The following is a 20,531-nucleotide window of genomic DNA, read 5'->3' as shown; positions in this document are numbered from 1 at the left end:
CTTGAGCCACCGCGCCCGGCCCAAAATTTTTTAATAAATTAAAAAGATAATGAGAAGTTGTCTTTCTCAAAATGAATGTTTATTTGCAATGCTGACAGGCAAAGACAAAATGCCGACATCAGTTATCCAAATGTTCTGATTTTTTTCTCTTCCTCCAAATAAAAATAATTGTTTTAATTAAATCACTTAAATTGTGGTTAATCTAAAACTACTGGTTTGATTCAATTATTTTTTAAAATCTCCTCATAACTTTTCATAGGTTTTCCATTCTGAAAATGAACAAATGTTTTAAATGAATTCCAATTTAATAAAAATTTATTTCCCAAGTAAACATCAGTTATTTGGATGTACCCTAAAAAGAACAATAAAAAAACAGAGTCTTATGTGAGAAACTTAATTGCCCTGAGCCCAGTTTCATCATTTAAAAATGGATCTAATACCCACAGCTACATTATATTACTATTTGAGGATTAGCTTAGAGAATACACTAAAAGTACTTAGGACTATGTCCGATGCATATTAATTAGATGCTCAGCCAGGCGCAGTGGCTCACACCCGTAATCACAGCACTTTGGGAGGCCAAGGTGTGAGAATGATTTGAGCCCAGTCAGGAGTTTGAGACCAGCCTAGACAACATAGGGAGACCCTGTCTCTACAAAAAGATAGAAAAAATTAGCCAGGCATGCTGGCGTATGCCTGTAGTCCCAGCTACTCAGGAGGCTAAGGTTGGAGGATCACTTGAGCCTAGGACACCGAGGCTGCAGTGAGCTGAGATCACATCACTGCACTCCAGCCTCAGCAACAGAGCAAGGACCTGCAGAAGAGGAAGAGGGGAGGGGAGGGGAGGATGGGAGACAATATTTTCTTCTTTTTGTTTTTTTGAGACGGAGTCTCGCTCTGTTGCCCAGGCTGGAGTGCACTGGGGCAATCTCAGTTCACTGCAACCTCCGCCTCCCAGGTTCAAGCGATTCTCCTGCCTCAGCCTCCTGAGTAGCTGGAATTATAGGCACGCGCCACCATGCCCAGCTAATTTTTGTATTTTTAGTAGAAACAGAGTTTCACTATGTTGGCCAGGCTGGTCTTGAACTCCTGACTTCAAGTGATCCTCCTGCCTCAGCCTCCCACAGTGCTGGGATTACAGGCGTGAGCCACCATTCCTGGCCGGGAGACAATATTTTCAAATGCTGTATCTAATAAGGAACTGGTATCCAGAATAAAGAACTCTCAGAATTCAATAATAAAATGATAAACCAATTTTAAAATTGGCAAAGAATTCAAATAGTTTATTTCTCCAAAGGAGAAATACTGGCCAAAGTATATAAAAAGATGCCTAAGGCTGGGTGTGGTGGCTCACACCCATAATCCCAGCACTTTGGGAGGCTGAGGCAGGCTGATCACTTGAGGTCAAAGTTTGTGACCAGCCTGACCAACATGGTAAAACCCCATCTCTGCTAGAAAAACTACAAAAATTAGCTGGAGCTGGTGGCACATGCCTGTAATCCCAGCTATTCAGGAGGCTGAGGCTGGAGAATCACTTGAACCCAGGAGGCACAGGTGCTGTGACTGTTACAGGGTACTGGGTTTCTTTTTGGTTTGATGCAAATATTCTTCTATGTTTAAACTGATACATAGAATTACTGATTTTCCTAAAATGACAAGAGAACCCACACATATGTAACTGCACTTTCCGTCTTCTCTCCAAAACCAGTATCTCATGTGTGCATATCACTCACCTGGTCCTTTGGCTTTTGTTCTTTGATTAGGGGCTGCAGAGGCTTCACTGGTTCATTTTCCCCAGTGACAATGTCAGAGGACCACGTGGGAATCAGGTTTTCAGGCTGGGCACTGGATTTACTGTTGTCCTGAAGCATCTCCTCTTTCACTTGAGAAATACTGCATATACCTCCTAACTCATTAGAGGCATCCAAGTGTCTTGGCTGATTATCCTGAACGAAGTCATCACTCACTGAATCCCTCCCTTTTGCAGGTAAGATGTCGATATTTACTTTACTGATTGTGGCTAGTTCTGTGGTATTGCTAAAGTCCTGTTTGCAGGTATGGGCTTTCAGACTGGCAGGTGACTTCAAGGGACCAGAGGCCCTGGGTTTCTCCTGGGACAAACATTTGCCTTCATCCTGAATGAAAACATGTTTGGAAATTATTATAGCACTCCTCATATCTTATACCAAATCAACTCAAAATGCAACAAGAGATTCCTCAAAAAGTTAAACATGGAATTACCATATGACCCAGCAATTCCACTCATAAGTATGTAATCTAAGGAACTGAAAGCAGGGACTCAAGTAAATATTTGTACACCAATGTTTATAGCAGCTTTATTCAAAATAGCCAAAAGGGGGAAACAACCCAAAGGTCCATCAGCAGATGAAGGGATAAACCAAATGTGGCAAATACTGCCGGGCACGGTGGCTCACGCCTGTAATCCCAGCAGTTTGGGAGGCCGAAGCAGGTAAATCACTTGAGGCCAGGAGCTCGAGACTAGCCTGGGCAACATGGTGAAATCCCATCTCTACTAAAAATAAAAAAATTAGCCAGGTATGGTAGTGCATGTCTGTAGTCCCGGTTACTTGGGAGGCTGATGCAGAAGGATTGCTTGAGCCTAGGAAGTGGAGGTTGTAGTGAGCCGAGAGCCCGCCACTGCACTCCAGCCTGGGCAACAGGAGTGAAAACGCTGTCTCAACAACACAAAAAAAGGCAAATACATACAATGGAATATTTCTAATCCATAAAAAGGAGTGAAGTTCTGATACATGCTAAAACATGAATGACCCTTGAAAACATGCTAAGTAAAAGAAGCCAGGCCAGGTGTGGTAGCTCACGCCTATCATCCCAGTACTTTGGGAGTCAGAGGCAGGAGGATCACTTGAGCTCAGGAGTTTGAGACCAGCCTAGGCAACATGACGAAACTCCATTTCTATAAAAATAAAATACCAAAAAATTAGCTGGGCATGGTGGCAAGTGCCTGTAGTCCCAGCTACTTGGAAGCCTGAGTGGGAGGACTGCTTGAGCCGGGAGGTCAAGGCTGCAGTGAGCCGTGATTGCACCACTGCACTCCAGCCTGGTTGACACATTGAGATCCTGTCTCAGAAAAGAAAAGAAATAAGCCAGGACAGGGCAGGGAGCAAGCAGGGGCAGGACTGGCACTGTGGCCAGAGATGCTGCTGGGCCACAAAGGTGATGGGCAGCTGGGAACTCTACACTGAAGGCGCAGAGGTGAGGCACAATGCCCAGAAGGCTGGTAAATTGAATGCTGAGGACAGAAGAGTCTGATGACATAATACTGAATTTCTTTGTTTGGAGTACACATTATGAACTCTTTCTGGAGCATGTCTACAAGCTCTATATGGAAACGATCTGAAGCTGAAAACATTGGCAGGGGATGTGAAAATCAGTCTTCCATGAACTATGCCAAAGAAACAGGTGCCTTCTATTCCCAAAAATGCTTTGCCCATAACTAAGCCTACACCTTCTGCCCCAGCAGCACAGTCAACAAATGGCATGCATGCTTCCTACAGACTCATCCACCTGAAATACTCTCTTCTTGCAGAATCTACCTTGGTTGTGGAGCAGATGTTATTAGGTGTCTATCTGCAGCCATCTTATCCCTCTGTATTAAAGTGGTTTGGACTAATAATCATAGAGCATAGACTTTATCAAGATGGCATATTTAGGCAGGCGTGGTGGCTCACACCTATAATCCCAGCACTTTGAGAGTCTGAGGCGGGTGGAGCACTTGAGGTTAGGAGTTCGAGACCAGCCTGGCCAACATGGTGAAACCCGTCTCTAACCAAAAATATAACAATTTGCTGGTGTGGTGCCACGTGCCTGTAATCCCAGCTACTCAGGAGGCTGAGGCAGGAGATCACTTGAACCCAGGAGGCAGAGTTTGCTGTGAGCCAAGATCGCACCACCACACTCTAGCCTGGGCAACAGAGCGAGACTCTGTCTCAAAAAAAAGAAAAAAAAAGATGGTGTATTTAAGTTTGCAGTTTACATCCATCCCTGATTACTATCCAGATGGTGACTATCCATGCTTGATATTCGGTATTCCCATCTTTCACCTACTAGGTGATGCCACCTCAGATGAACTGGATGTGAAGAGAGCATTTGGAAAATGGAGGTGGAATCATAATCAAATTTGGCAAGTACTAACAATATGCAGGGAGAGTTTTCTACAAGATTGATAAAAAAGCCCCCTAAACCCAGAGGCTGTAATACTATATGAGAAAGATATTCAGCTTTTTAAGAGTAAAGTGGATGACAGTGTTAAGGTGTGCATTTCTCATTTGTCTGACCAATCTAAAATAGAAGACTCATGCAATTAGCTTTTCTCCATGGAATCCTTCTGTACATGATGAAGCCAAAGAAAAGATGCTGACTCAGAAAAGCCTGAAGAACAGCACAATAAATGTTCGTGTCGCCGGCCTGTCATAAGTAAAGACTGGCTCAGTACAATCTTTTAGTAAATAAGAGAAAACAGTAGCAACTTAAGAGATGGTGAATCTGGTACACCATGCACTTTCCTGCTGGACTCTGGACTAGTTAAAGCTGACCAATGGCAATGGACAGCCTGAAAAACAAAACCGTGTTAACAATGAAAAAAAAAAGAAAGAAAGAAGCCAGAAACAGAAAGACAAATATTGTACAATTCCACTTATATAATATATCTAGAACAGGCAAATCCATAAAGACAAAAAGTAGACGAGAGCTTACCAGGGCCTGAGGATAGAGGGAATAGAAAATTATTGCTCAATGGGTACAAAGTTTCTGTTTGAAATGATGGAAAGGTTTTGGAAGATAGTGATGATGGTTGCATGATACTGTGAATGTAATTAAGGACAATGAATTATATGCTTCATATGTAGTATTAGACCACATTAACAGAATGAAGGAAAGAAACACATGATCAACACCCTTATGTGATGATTTTCAGGGCTGTGGGGAAAAAAAACACCTTTTCATGAGTAAAAAAAAAAATTCAACAAACTAGGAATAGAAAAAAAAGTTCCTAACATAATAAAAGTCACATATGAAACACCCACAGTAAACATCACATTTAATGGTGAAAGACTGAAAGCTTTTCCTCTAAGATCAGGAACAAGGCAAGAATACCTGTTTTCACCTCTTCTAGTCAATATAGTACTAGAAGTTCTAGTCAGAGCAATTAGGCAAGGAAAAAAAAATAAGGCATCACAATTAGAAAAGAAGAAGTAAAATTATCTCCTTTTGCAGATGATATGATCTTGTGTGTAGGAAACCCTAAAGATTCCACACACAGAAACTGTTGGAACTAATAAATGAACTGAGCAAGGTAGCAAGAGGCAAAGTCAACATACAAAAAACAGTTGCATTTCTATATACTAACCATAGACAATCTGAGAAGCAAATTACAAAAGCAATTCAATTTACAACAGTATCAAAAATAATAAAATAATTAGGAATTAACCAAAAGGTGAAAGAAAGACTCACATAGTGAAATCTACAAAATGGTGTTGAAAGAAATGTAAAGAAGGCATAAATAAATGGAAACACATCCCATGTTCATGGATTGGAAGATTGTTAACATTGTTCGTTCTTTTTTTTCTCTTTTTACAATTGGGCATCTCCTTGAGAAGAGCTTAATATTGTTAATATATTAATACTACCCAGAGCAATCTATAGATTCAATCTAATCCTTATCAAAATCCCAATGACATTCTTTGGAAAAACAGAAAAATCCATCCTAAAATTCAATGGAATCTCAAGGGCTCCCAAATAGCCAAAACAATCTTGAAAAAGAAGAATAGAGATGGAGGGCTCATGCCTCATGATTTTAAAACATACCACAAAACCACATTATCAAAACAGTGTAGTATTCGTATAAAAACAGACATTATACATAGAAACCAATGGAACAGAATGGGGAACCCAGAAATAAACCTTCACATGTGTGGGCAAACGATTTTTGACAAAGGTGCCATGATCATTTAATGAGGAAAGGACAGTTTTTTCAACAAATAGTGCTGAAAAAGCTAAATACCCATATACAGAAGAATGAAGTCAAACCTTTACCTAATACCATATAAAAAATTAACTCAAAATGAACAAAAAACCTAAATGTAAGACCTAAAACTATCAAACTCTCAGAAGAAGACGTAAGGCAAAGGCTTCACAACACTGGATTTGGCAATGATTTTCTGGATAGGACACCAAAGGCACAGGCAACACAAGAAAAAGACATACTGGATTTCACAAAAATTAAAAATTTTGTGCATCAAAAAATACTATCAACAGAGTAAAAAGGTAACCCACAAAATGAGAGAAAATATTTGCAAATCATGTATGTGATAAGGGATTGACATCTTGAATATATGGAGAACTCCTAAAATTCAACAGCAAAAAATGAACGACCCAACTCAAAAATGGGCAAAGGACTTGAATAAACATTCCTTCCAAAAAGATATGCAAACGGCCAAGAAATACACAAAAAATGCTCAATATAACTAATCACTAGGGAAATGCAAATCAAAACTACAATGAGATACCATCTCATGCCCATTAGGATGGCTATTACTAACAAATCCCAGAAAATAACAAGTACTGGTGAGAATGTAGAGAAATTGGAAGCTTTGTATACTGCTGATAGGAATGTAAAATGATACAGAAGTTGTGGAAAACAGTACTACAGGTCCTCAAAAAGTTAAAAATAGAATTACCATGTGGTCAGCAGTTCCACTTCTGGTTATATACCCAAAAAAACAGAAATCAGGGTCTTGGCAGGGAGCAGTGGCTCACGCCTGTAATTCCAGCACTTTGGGAGGCTAAGGCGGGTGGATCGCTTGAGGTCAGGAGTTTGAGACCAGCCTGGCCAACATGGTGAAATCCCATCTCTACTAAAAATACAAAAATTAGCTGGGCATGGTGGCACATGCCCGTAATCCCAGCTACTTGGGAGGCCGAGGCAGGAGACTCGCTTGAACCCAGGAGGTGGAAGTTACAGGGAGCCAACATTGCGCCATTGCACTCCAACCTGGGTAACAGTGAGACTCTGTCTCAGAAAAAAAAAAAAAAAGAAAAAAGAAATCAGGGTCTCAAAGAGATACGTGTACACCCATGTTCATAGCAGCATTATTCACAATAGCAAAAAGGTGGAAACAACACAAATGTACATCTGCAGATGGCAGATGAACCAGATAAACAAAATGTGGGATACATACAACACATTATTCAGCATTAAAAAGGAAGGCAATTCTGACACGTCACAACATGGATGAACCTTGAGGATATTATGTGAAACGAAACAAAGCAGTCATGAAAGACAAATACTGCATGATCCCCTTATCTGAGGTACTTACACTAGTCAAAACCATGGAGATAGAAAGTAGAATGGTGGGCCAGGCACGGTGGCTCACACCTGTAATCTCAGCACTTTGGGAGGCCGAGGCGGGTGGATTGCCTGAGGTCAGGAGTTCGAAACCAGTCGGGCCAACGTGGTAAAACCCTGTCTCTACTAATAACACAAAAAAATTAGCTAGATGTCATGGCATGCACCTGTAATCCCAGCTATTCGGGAGGCTGAGGCAGGGGAACTGCTTGAACCAGGGAGGTGGAGGTTGCAGGGAGCCGAGATCATGCCACTGCACTCTAGCCTGGGCGACATGGCAAGACTCCATCACAAAAAAAAAAAAAAAAAGAAGAAGAAGAATGGTAGAACAGTGGTTGCCAGGGACTGGGGTAGTAGGGAATGGGGAGATACTGTTTAAAGAGAACAGAGTTCAGTTTTACAATATGAGAGTTATGAAGATGAGTGATGATGGCTGCATAACATTATAGATGTATTTAACACCACTGAATTGTACATTTACAAACGATTAAGATAGTAAATTTTACATTATATTTTATCATAATGAAAAAATTAAAATTGGATCGACAACCTAAATATAAGAGCTAAAACTATAAAATTGTTATAAGAAACTATGGCATAAACCTTCAAGACATTGGATTTGGCAAGGGATTCTTAGCTATGACAACAAAATAAAAAAATAGATAAACTGGACTTCATCAAAATTAGAAGCTTTTGTGAAAAGGACATTATCAAGAAAGTGAAAAAAACAAAAGAAATTTTTAAAAACAAAAAAGAAAAGTTAATTAAAAAGGGAAAGAAAAGACAACCTATACAATGGAGAAAATATTGCAAGTTGTCTGTCTGACAAGGGACTAGTATCTGGAACACAGATAGAGAACTCTTACGACTCAACAACAAAAAGACAAAAACACAATTTAAAACTGGGCAGGGGTTGGATGATGTGGCTCATAACTGTAATATCAGCACTTTGGGAGGAAAAGGCAGAAGAACTGAACTGCTTGGGCCCAGGAGTTCGAGACCAGCCTGAGCAACATAGTGAGACCCACCTCTACAAAAATAATCATAATAGTTAGCCAGGTATGGTGGCGTGCACCTGTAGACCCAGTTAATCGGAAGGCTGAGGTAGGAAGATCCCTTGAGTCAAGGAGTTCAGAGGCTGTGGTGAGCTATGATGATGCCACTGTACTCCAGCCTGGGTGACAGAGCAAGATCCTCTCTTAAAAAAAGAAAAAAAAGCCTGGGCACAGTGGCTCATGCCTGTAATCCCAGCACTTTGTTTAGAAAGCCAAGGTAGGAGGATCGCCTGAGCCCAGGAATTTGAGACCAGCCCGGGCAACACAGTAAGACGTTGTCTCTACAAATAAAAAAATTAGCCAGGCATGGCGGCATGCTGTGGTCCCAGATACTCAGGAGGCTGAGGTGGGAGGATCACTTGATCCTGAGAGGTGGAAGCTAGAGTGAGCCATGATCACACCACCGTACTCCAGCCTAGGCAACAGAGTGAGACCCTGTATAAAAAAAAAAAGGCAAAAGCTTTAGCAGATATTTCTCCAAAGAAGACATACAAATGGCCAACAAGCATGTGAAAAGATGCCGTATGTCATTAATCATTAGGGAAATACAAATCAAAAATACAATAGGATACCACTTTACACCCACTAGGATGGCTAGAATCAAAAAATCAGAAAATAACAAGTGTTGGCAAAGATGTGGAGAAACTGAAACCCTTGTGCACTGCTGATGGGAATGTCAAATGGTACAGCCACTGTAGAAAACAGTGCAACAGTTCCTCAAAAAGTCAAACCAAAAAAAAGTCAAATCAAAAATTACCATTTGATTCAGTAATTCCACTGCTAGGTATGGACACAAAAGAACAGAAAACAGGTACTCAACTACTTGTACACATATATTCATAGCAATAGCCAAAAGGTGAAAAAAACTCAAATGTCTACTAATGGATGAATGGATAAACAAACTGTGGTATATCCATACAATGGTAGCCAGACCTAAAAAGAAATGAAGTATTCATACATGCTACATGGATCAACCTTGAAAATATGCTATGTGGAAGACACCAGAAACAAAAGATCATATATTTAACGATCCTATTTACGTGAAATATCCAGGACAGGTGACTTCATAGAGACAGGAACCACAATGGTGGTTGCCAGAGGCTGGGTGAAGGACAAAACGGGGAGTGACTGCTTAATGAGGAAGAGATTTCCTTTGGGGTGATAAAAATGTTTTGGAACTACATAGAAGTGATAGTTGCACTACACTGTGAATGTACTGGCCACACTTAATTGATCACTTTATTTAATTATTTATTTATTTTTATTTTTGAAACAGTGTTTCATTCTGTCACCCAGGTTGGAATACAGTGGTGCAATCTTGGATCACTGCAACCTCCGCCTCCCAGGTTCAAGCTATTCTCCTCCCTCAGCCTCCTGAGTAGCTAGGACTACAGGCACACGCCACCACAGCTAGCTAATTTTTGTATTTTTAGTAGAGACGGGGTTTCTCCATGTTGGCCAGGCTGGTCTTGAACCTCAGGTGATCTGCCAGCCTTGGCCTCCCAGAGTGCTGGAACTGCAGGCATGAGCCACCGCACCCACCTTAATTGTTTACTTTAAAATGGTTAATTTTGTTATATAAATTTCACCTAAAAAATTCTTAAAAGTTATTATAGCACTGATTTCATGAACATTTTGACGACCAATTTGGATAAAGCTAAATCAATCGCTTAACCAGTATTCTTTCTTTACAATAAGGAATTAATTGTACAACAGAATCTCTAGTAAAGCATAATCATTTCACATAAAATAATTTGCTTAGATGGCCCATTTTTCTAAGTGCAGTTTCTAAAACACATACCCTTTAAAAAAAACATACCATTATATATGTCTGGGAGCCCTCAGAAGAGTGTGGTTGGGGGTGGATTACTTCATGATTTGATTCTGCCTTTCCGGAAACCACTGTAGCAAAAGGCTTGGATTTAGAGTCACCATTTTAATGTTACTTTTGGAGGTTTTCTTTATGAAGAAGAAAAGAAAGAGTTATTATCAATATACTGAAGATTATGGCTTTTTATGTATAGGTGGGAGTGTGTATATACAATGAATTCCCTTACAGAACTGCATCATTTATAGAGAACAGTTTTCTAAAAATCTAAGGGGCATCCTACAAAACACCTGACCAGTAGTCTTTGAAACAAACAAGGTCATAAAAAATAAAGAAAGTGAGAAACGATCACAGACCCCTGATTAGATGTACTATATCCTGGATTGGATCCTGGAATAGAAAAGAGACATTAGAGAAAAAAAACTGGTGAAAGCCAAAGAAAGTCTGAAATTTAGTCAATAGTAATACTTTTCTTTTTTTTTTTTTTTTAAATTGAGACAGAGTCTCACTTTGTCACCCAGGCTAGAGTGCAGTGGCGTGATCTCAGCTCACTGTAACCTCCACTGCCCGGGTTCAAGCGATTCTTGTGCCTCAGCCTCCTGAGTAGCTGCAGCTACAGGCGTGTGCCACCACACCTGGCTAATTTTTTTGTATTTTTTTTTTTAGTAGAGATGGAGTTTCACCATGTTGGCCAGGCTGGTCTCAAACTCCTGACCTCAGGTGATCTGCCAGCCTTGACCTCCCAAAGTGCTGGGATTACAGGCATGAGCCACCATGCATGGCCAAGTCAATAGTAATATTTCAATATTGGTTTCTTAGTTTTGACAAATGCATCAGGGTATGTAATCTAGTAATCACAGAAGAAATTAGATGAGGGGTATACAGGAACTTTCCACACTATCTTTCCAACTTTTCTGTTTATACAAAATTATTCCAAAATAAAACTTCTGTGGGAGACTGCCTCACATATGGGAGTACCAGGTTAATTTTCATTTTCAAATTTTACATGTTTGTAATAATACCACAACTGCTTGGCTAACTTTGAGAGTAAAACTGATTGGTATACTTAATGCTGACTTATAGAATAAATGTATACAGGAATAACATCCCCAACTATTTTAGCATGTCAGTTCTAAAACTGGGCTAAACCTCTGGAGAATTCAAGACAAGTGTGGAGATCAGTGCACTGGAAGGCCAAAGTTCTGCTTGGTGGGAAATTATATAGACAATGTACACAAAAAGATGGTTATTCTTTATTCCCTCAGGAATCTGCAGCATTGCCACCTCTCCTTCCAAATTTAACATGCCACAAGGCAAGAGGAGAAGCCAAACAGATTGTGATAGTTTTGTCCAGCCATAAGTCTTAGATCCTGGAACACCTGTTTAGTAAAGGCAGGACCTGCAAGTCAAAGCAAGGAATTCTCTCGGGAAATTATATGAATGAAGAGGGAACTTTATGCAAGCTCTCAGAAGTGTGAGCACTACTTTTTAAATATTACTATATTACATAGTAAGACATATAAGTTTCTCAGATAATCTCTAATTACAATATGATTTCTAAAACATATGCCCTTTTATTATTTGGCTGCTCCTTGAGAACAGGCCTAACTCATAGGCAGTGAGCCCAGAGTAGTGCATATGTCCTTTTAAAAAAAATGTACACTGGCCGGGCGCGGTGGCTCAAGCCTGTAATCCCAGCACTTTGGGAGGCCGAGACGGGCGGATCACGAGGTCAGGAGATCGAGACCATCCTGGCTAACACGGTGAAACCCCGTCTCTACTAAAAAAACACAAAAAACTAGCCGGGCGTGGTGGCGGGCGCCTGTAGTCCCAGCTACTAGGGAGGCTGAGGCAGGAGAATGGCGTAAACCCGGGAGGCGGAGCTTACAGAGAGCGGAGATCCGACCACTGCACCCCAGCCATGGAGAAACAGCGAAACTCCGTTTCAAAAAAAAAAAAAAAAAAAAAAAAAATGTACACTATATGTCTTAGAACCCTCTGAGGAATGTGACAGTGGTTCTCCAAATTTCTGATTTTAGCAATTAAGCAAATTTCAACATGTATTTGAAGACTGGGAGAATATGCCATGTCAAAAGTGCTACTTTGGCATAAAGATTATTTTGGGCTAAGGTTCTTTAAAAAGTAAGTGCAAGCTTTGGGAGACTGAGGTGGGCGGATCACGAGGTCAGGAGTTCAAGACCAGCCTGGCCAACATGGTGAAACCCTGTATCTACTAAAAATACAAAAATAAGCCAGGCACAGTGGCGGGCGCCTATAATCCCAGCTACTGGGGAGGCTGACGCAGGAGAATTGCTTGAACCCGGGAGGCGGAGGTTGCAGTGAGCTGAGATCATGCCACTAAACTCCAGCCTGGGTGACACAGCAAGACTCCGTGTCAAAAAAAAAAAAAAGTAAGTGCAAGAAAGATACTCTGACCTTCCCTTTTTCTTCCAGAAAGCAGAAGACAAAACTCCCATATGAAATATGTCCTCCCTGTATCTTTTTTTTGAGACGGAGTCTCCCTTTGCCCCCAACCTGGAGTGCAGTGGCGCGATCTCGGCTCACTGCAAGCTCCGCCTCCCGGGTTCACGCCATTCTCCTGCCTCAGCCTCCCGAGTAGCTGGGACTACAGGCGCCCGCCGCTACGCCCGGCTAATTTTTTTGTATTTTTAGTAGAGATGGGGTTTCACTGTGTTAGCCAGGATGGTCTCGATCTCCTCACCTCGTGATCTGCCCACCTCGGCCTCCCAAAGTGCTGGGATTACAGGCGTGAGCCACCGCGCCCGGCCAAAAGTAACATTCTTATTATCAAGAATGGAAAGCTGAACTGCGAGAATTCTATAAACAGACCTTATTAAAATAATTCTTATCTTCCTTTAGCCTCTTCACATAGTTTACTTTTCCACAATTCCCTCTCTTTGTTGAATCAAGCACAAAAGCATTTAGGTTTTGCCACTTCTTTGGGTCTTCATTTCCTTACGAGGGCTCCTGTGTCACATAAAACTTATTCAGGTATTAAATAAATCTATATGCTTTTCTCCTGTTAAATTATAAGTTTAATTCTCAAACTCAGCCAAAAAACCTTAAGAGGGTAGAATCTTGCCTCCTCTACATATGTAATCAGGCCATTTTATTTCTTGTTTTTTTAAAACAACCCACCATTAATTCTTGCATATGAATATTATAGAAGCCACCCTCTTTTACCCCATCTATTTAGCCCAGCTATTTGCAAGGGAAGTAGCTTACATCTTTGTGGCCTCCAAAAAGAAGGAGATTTGCCGCTTTATATAAGGCTGCCTCAGGATGCTCCTGACAGACGGCCTTTCTTCAGGCCTTTTGCTCAGCATTGTTCTTATCAGTTCTGCCAACTCTGGGCTGTAATCCCTTGGCATTGGTGGCAGCTACAAAGAAAAATAATACTGTAATTATGACTAATGGTCTTGTGAAACAAAGTAAAAGCTGATAGAGGTTTCCCAATATTTATTTATAGTCATATATCCACATAAGCAGAAAACAATCAATATATTAGTCTACAGGAAGTGTACTGGTATCCCAGTTGTAAGATAACAAGTTGTAAAATTATAAAAGTATATCCTTCAACCCAGCAGTCCCATCTGATGACACTCTCATTCAGAAATAAGAGTATGAGTTTCCTCATACTCTTGCAGTACTGTACCAGGATGTTCAATGCAGTACTGTTCTTGCAGTAGTAAACAATTGGAAACATAAATGTCCCATAGTAGATTTGTGGAATAAATTATCATACATTCTTCTTATAAAGAAGAAAAAGCCAGTCACAGTGGCTCACGCCTGTAATCCCAGCACTTTGGGAGGCCAGGCGGGTGGATCATGAGGTCAGGAGATCGAGACCATCCTGGCTAACACGGTGAAACCCTGTCTCTACTAAAAATACAAAAAAATTAGCTGGGCATGGTGGCGGGCATCTGTAGTCCCAGCTACTTGGGAGGCTGAGGCAGGAGAATGGTGTGAACCCAGGAGGCGGAGCTTGCAGTGAGCCAAGATCACGCCACTGCACTCCAGCCTGGGTGACAGAGTGAGACTCTGTCTAAAACAAACAAACAAACAAACAAACAAAAAAACCAACACTTGCAGGTGCAGGTACCAACTTGGAAAGATGTCCCTCATATATTAAGTCAAAAAAACAAGTTATGTACCATGTAAACAGCCTGATTCCATTTCAGTTTAAGAATCTATGGATCTATGGGTGTATGTGTGCACATGCACATGCACACACACACAGAGTTATGTCTGTATAAAGACAGGAAAAAAACAGAAAGGCCATGTACCAAATTGCTAGCAATGGTCATCTTCCAGGGAATGGGAATAGAAAGAGAAGAGAATTTCACTCCCTTCTTGTTTGATTCTTAAGTAGTGGCATTATGGGAAAATTTTACTTTTGTGTATGTTTTCAATGTGTTTCAAATTGAAAATTAAATGAGTTGTGGGATAGTATTAAAATCAATAGGTGATTCATGGCCTTTAAAACTTAGTACATTGGCCAGGCACAGGGGCTCACACCTGTAATCCCAGCATTTTGGGAGGCTGAGGCGGGCACGTCACCTGAGGTGAGGAGTTCGAGACCAGCTTGGCCAACATGGTAAAACCCCATCTGTACTAAAAATACAAAAATTAGCTGGGCGTGGTAACACGTGCCTGTAATCCCAGCTACTTGGTAAGATAAGGCACGAGAATCACTTGAACCCAGGAGGTAGAGGTTGCTGTGAGCTGAGATCATGCCATTGCACTCCAGCCTAGGAGACAAGAGCAAAACTCCACCTCAAAAAAAAAAAAAAAAATCCCTTAACAGTACACGGATGCCTGACACTATAAAGGGCAACTAGCCTCATGGAATATACAAAGTTGGTCACTCTGGAGCCTACATCAGACACAATGCTTTCTGTGGTTCTTAACTAGTTATTGATTATTGTGATGATTATCAAAGGAACAACAAGTTTAAACAGAGTAAACTCATTTTAAATGTAGCTCATTCAATCATAGGCTGCTTAGAAGAAGAGATAAATAGCCTCCCAGGGCATCTGCATATCCTATGACTATAGGCATAGGTTTCCAAAAAGCCAATTCTTTTGAGCCATTAAGCCGTCTTACAGATTAATATTAAGAAATGATCCATCAATCCCTTTCCCTCTAGTCTGACCTTCCCCACAGAGGGGACCCACCACTGTTAACTATCAACCCAATATCAATAATTACTCACTGACTCATCAAAATCATCAATGATTTTGCTAGTAGCTATTTATAAAGCTGCACTATAGGAATACTGGTCAATTAGTTCTAGATTATTCTTTACCTTTCCTTCAATAATCCGATAAACTAAAGAATTCATATCTTTTGCATTGAAAGCATGCTTCAGGGTAGCCATTTCATAGACACAGCATCCTAGAGCCCAAACATCAGACTAGAAAATAAAACAGTAAATGGTTAAATGTCAGAATAGCTTATTTATACTTTTTCCCCTTTAAAAAAAGAAAACATTTTCCTTAAACCAATTCATAATTATCTGACTTAACTAACTTCTGAAATTATGAGTACTCTCCCAGAGACAAGGTAAGACAGCATACACAGCCCAATCCTACCTTATAGTTGTAGGGTTTGTTTGAGAACAATTCAGGGCTCATGTAGTAGGGTGTGCCAATGAGTGTGCTAGCCATGTCACAGTGGTTCTCTAACACTCGGGCAATTCCTAGGTCCCCCACTTTGATGATGTTTGTTCTTGTTAGGAAGACATTTTGAGTTTTCAGATCTCGATGAAGGATGTGTTTTTCATGTAAATACTGAGGAAAGAAACAAGATTTTATTACATATGAATAGACTTAATTATGCATTTATTCCTGGCCTATTGTATACCATCAGCAATGGCATGAGTTACAGTCTTTGACCATAAAGAGTAACCAACCATACAATTCCTTATTCAACAAACAAATACCTACCAAACATTATTGCTTTATAATTTCTAAGTAAAAGGTCTAATTTACAATATTTGAAATGAGAAAATTAAGTTCCATGCATTGACTTACCCAGTACACATCAAAACTGTTCCCTGGTAGCCTGACAATTAATACATTTTGGCACTACATGAATCCAGTTTAAAAATATGTTTACAGGCCAGGCGCCTTGTTCAGCAGTTTGGGAGGCTGAGGTGGGGAGATCACTTGAGGCCAGGAGTTCAAGACCAGCCTGGGCAACATGGCAAAACCCCATCTCTACTAAAAAAATACAAAAATCAGCTGGGCATGGTGACGCATGCCTATAATCCCAGCTACTTGGGAGGCTGAGGCATGAGTATCTTGAACCCAGGAGGGGGAGGTTGGAACGAGCCATGATTGTGCCACTGCACTCGAATCTGGGCGACAGTGACACTCTGTCTCAAAAAAAAAAAAAAATGCTTACAAACTCCCACTGAAGGTAGGACAACTTATACAAAGTCAGACACATGAAATCCTCAGCTTAATATTTTCAAGTATAGCAAGAGCATTTTTATTTAAAGTATCTCAGAATTTAAACATGGTCAATTAATTGTGGACAAGTCTACCCAGTTCCAAAATAATATTTCATAAACAGTTTTGCTTTTGAGTTACATGCATTTTAAAACACAAACTTGTAGGAACACTTATTCCATCTTATGGAATGAAGTGCTGCCCAATTCTAAAAAATAAGAAAAAAGAAAACTTATTTTGCATTTCCATCTACTGTACCCCAGCAGGGTGACAGATGAAATCACTTGGGCATATCAATTAGCCTAGCCACCTTTCAGCATGACACAACTGACCAACGGATAACAAACATAGTCACTCTTTGCTCTTGGTTGCCTCAGGGTCTTTAAAATTGACTTTGCTATAAATATTAAATGAGTGGGCTTCCCCTGCAATTAGACATGAAATCTAGGTCTATTTTAATATAGATATCATTTGCTTAGAAAAGTTCCAATGCTACACCAAGAGTGATTGGGTCAACTTCGCAAATGAATTTTCCAAAAAATACATTTCTATATGTAAGTATCTGAAGAAAAATTTTCCTAAAATACACCTGCCATCTTCTTGCCATCTGGGAACAAGCTAGGATGCCATTAGTCTACACAGTACCTGCAAAGCCATGGCGATCTGTACAAACCACTCTACCACCTGATTCTCAGGCAGAAGCTGCCCTTTCTGCTCCTTAAGCTTTCGGTACAGATCACCTCCTTCACAGAAGCCCATGACAATGTAGAGCAGACCATCTCCTCCTTCCCATGACTCCTTGTAGGTGACAATGTTGGGATGCTTCAACTGAGACAAGAGCTGGGCTTCCTGTTCAGCAGCTCGCCGCTCTCGGCTAGAGGCATTTCGAAGGTTCAGTTTTTTGATGACGTACTAAAAACAAAACATGTATTTTCACAATGTGCAAATAAACATAAGATTTGTGGCCTCTGAGTTATCTAAGGGCTCTCAAGAATATCCTCAAAACCAACCTTGTAGAGCCTGTCAGACAACCTATTCATTTTGTTTTTCACCAAGTACAAAATCGGGGAAAATATTTGCTATTATTAATGATACTTCTTATAAGTTAGATTTATAGCCCTGTAGGGCCACAAAAAAATTACCTTTCCATCTGCTTTTCACAATTTCATTAATGACTAAAAAAAGTGAGTTCAAGATAACATACCATTGGATCAATTATAAAACCTGTGTTAGCAATTTCTTAATGTCTGGCCGTATACAGTGGCTCACAACTATAATTCCAGCACTTTGGGAGGGCAAGGTGGGTGGATCACCTGAGGTCAGGAGTTCAAGACCAGCCTGGTCAACACAGTGAAACCCGTCTCTACTAAAAATACAAAAATCAGCCCAGCGTGGTGGTGTGTAACTGTAGTCTCAGCAACTCGGAAGGCTGACACAGGAGAATCGCTTGAACGTGGGATGCAGAAATTGCAGCAGTGAGTCAAGATCGCACCACTGCACTCCAGCCTGGGAGGCAGAGCAAGACTCTGTCTCAAAAAAAATTTTTTTTTAAAAAAGAAAAAAGAAATTTCTTAACATCTAAAGTCTCCCAAAAAGGTGCATAAAATATGGCCTCAATATACATTTGCAGACAGAATAGTCTATGGATTACATTAGATACTCAAAGGGATCCATGGTCCCGTAAGTTTAATAGTCACTGACTCTCAGCATAGAAAATCATTCACACTTAAAAGAAATTAATAGCCTCTAACACCTAATACATTGCCCTCAATCATTTCAAAGACCATACAATTCATTTCTTCAACACATACATAAACGTGTTTTGTGAAGTGTAAACTAAAGCTCAAATAACTAGCTATTGCTAGTTCCCTATTATCAGCCCCAAAATCCAATGATTCCCCCAATGCCTACTGAATAAATCTCTTATGCATGAGCTTGTGTTCCAGGCAAAGCAACTAGCACCAGAGACAAGGAAGAACAGGCAATTGGGCCCTATATTTAACGGGAACATCTCCTCTCAGCTTGGCTGGAGCAGTCCTACTGCCCTGGTGTAACTATTGATAGTGCCTCCTTTCAGTTTCAAAATTGTCCTAGTTTGTACAATACATTATATTGTCACCCTATTAATACGCCACATTGAAGAATTGGTTCATTATCCTGAGGGTAATGGGATAATGTGTTTTAAAGAAAGGAGGAGTGACAACATCAGATTTAAATTTTAGAAGGATCACTGAGGCTGCAATGAAAGTGATGGATTGGAGAAAAGCAAGTCAAGTAGCGGCGACCAGTTGGGAAACCGTGGCCATAGCCTAGCTAGAGAAAACAGGGTGTCCTGGATTGGGGTGGTACCAATAGAGATGACAGGAGGCCTATTGTCTTAGTGATAGATAAATATAATCAGTGTTGGGGTGCGTGGGGAGGCTTAAAAATGACTTCAGGTGTCCGGCTTGGGCAACTGGTGGGTTGGTGTCGCTATTCACTGAAATGGAAGACATGAAAGAAGGTTTGGCGGGAAGAAAATTAGTCCGAGTTTTAAGTGAGTCCAGCAGTCTACAGTAGAGACGTTTGGGGCCCATTATGCAAGGAATAATGCTTGCTAGGCGCTGTGTTAAGTCCTGGGAATGCATGATACCTGCTCTTATGAGATTGTCGGGGGTGGGAGAAAGGTGTGTAGATCAAGCATGCCAATTAATACAACAAAGAAATAGATATGCAGAGACTGAAAATTTTTACATAAAACGAAGAATCGTAATTAAAAAAAATTAAAATTAAAAGGAAAAAAATTAATACAACAAAGAAGTAAAGGAAGTTCTGGGCGCATATTACAGGGAGGCCTGGCCTCGTCTTGGTCTGGGACCATCTCCCTGAGGAAATGCCATCCGAGATGAGTCCCTTGCGACCACTCCTGACCTAATCTACCGGTAGGCGCCCTCGGCGCACCTCTGCCCGCCCCCGCCCCTTGCCGGGCCTCACGCCTGCAGACCTGCTTGCCGTCCCGCCGGTGCTTCACAAGCGTCACCTCTCCGTAGCTCCCCTTGCCCACGACCCGCAGGTAGCAGTAGGCGTCCAGGGGCATGTTCCCAGCGCTGGCCCAGAGACGGGATGCGGCGGCAGCGGCGGGTAGGGCAGCGGGAAGCAGCAGGATGCTCGGTTCATGCCCTAAAGTGTGCAGTGGGGGCGGCTGTTGAGGCAGCCAGGCCCGGGCGGGATAGCGGGGTCCCGGCCCACGACGACGCCGCTGCCATAGCGATCCGGGCCGGGAGCAGTCCTGCGCATGCTCCTGCTTCCCCAAAGGACTGCCATAGAGCGGACGCCACGAGCGGCCAGAGAGGTTCCGCAGCCCCGGGAGGACCCGCCATAGAGCAGAGGCTCCAGGAGGCCAGAGCGACTTCTCCAGGCCTCGCGCGCTTTCTGTTGGTCGGTTCTACCGTCCTGGTCCCCGCCACGGCAGAGTCGGGGAAAGCTTCCTCTTATTGTGCACTTGTTTGTCCTAAGCCCGTTACAAGTATTGTTCGTTCATTCTACGAATATTTATTGACTGCCTATGTGCCAGGCCGACAAAGCCCCTGCCCTCCTGGAGCTCATGTTCTAATGATTGGTGACAGACTCTCTACCAGTAACATTTGCTGTATCCGCTTTATCACATGCCGTCTCTGTATCCAGCAATCCATCCTCTTTTTTGATACATTCAAAGTAAATTGGAGATATCAGTACCTTTCATCCCTAAAAACTTTCGCCTGCTAATTGAGAACTACAAAGACGCTCAGCAGTTAACGACTGCCCTAACC

At 41.4% G+C, this 20,531-nt stretch overlaps 1 protein-coding gene and 1 pseudogene across 1 annotated transcript in view; one reads left to right on the top strand and one right to left on the bottom strand.

Moving 5' to 3' along the window:
* Positions 1-20,021, bottom strand: part of NEK4 (NIMA related kinase 4) — a 78,367-nt gene extending 58,346 nt beyond the window's left edge. Inside the window, 9 exon segments of the mRNA XM_017862430.1 lie at positions 1,734-2,135; positions 10,259-10,377; positions 10,380-10,398; position 12,698; positions 13,514-13,668; positions 15,597-15,704; positions 15,883-16,080; positions 17,389-17,655; positions 19,727-20,021. Of these exon segments, the coding sequence (XP_017717919.1) occupies positions 1,734-2,135; positions 10,259-10,377; positions 10,380-10,398; position 12,698; positions 13,514-13,668; positions 15,597-15,704; positions 15,883-16,080; positions 17,389-17,655; positions 19,727-19,819 (1,362 nt within the window). The 5' untranslated portion in view covers positions 19,820-20,021.
* Positions 3,330-4,512, top strand: LOC108522326 (AKT-interacting protein-like; annotated as a pseudogene).
* Positions 20,022-20,531: the final 510 nt, after the last annotated feature.

This window comes from Rhinopithecus bieti, unplaced genomic scaffold (genome assembly GCF_001698545.2).
Source record: "Rhinopithecus bieti isolate Rb0 unplaced genomic scaffold, ASM169854v2 scaffold_64314, whole genome shotgun sequence".
Classification (NCBI taxonomy): Eukaryota; Metazoa; Chordata; class Mammalia; order Primates; family Cercopithecidae; genus Rhinopithecus; species Rhinopithecus bieti.
The sequence above is the reverse complement of the archived record's forward strand: the minus strand, read 5'-3'. Positions and strand labels throughout refer to the sequence as shown.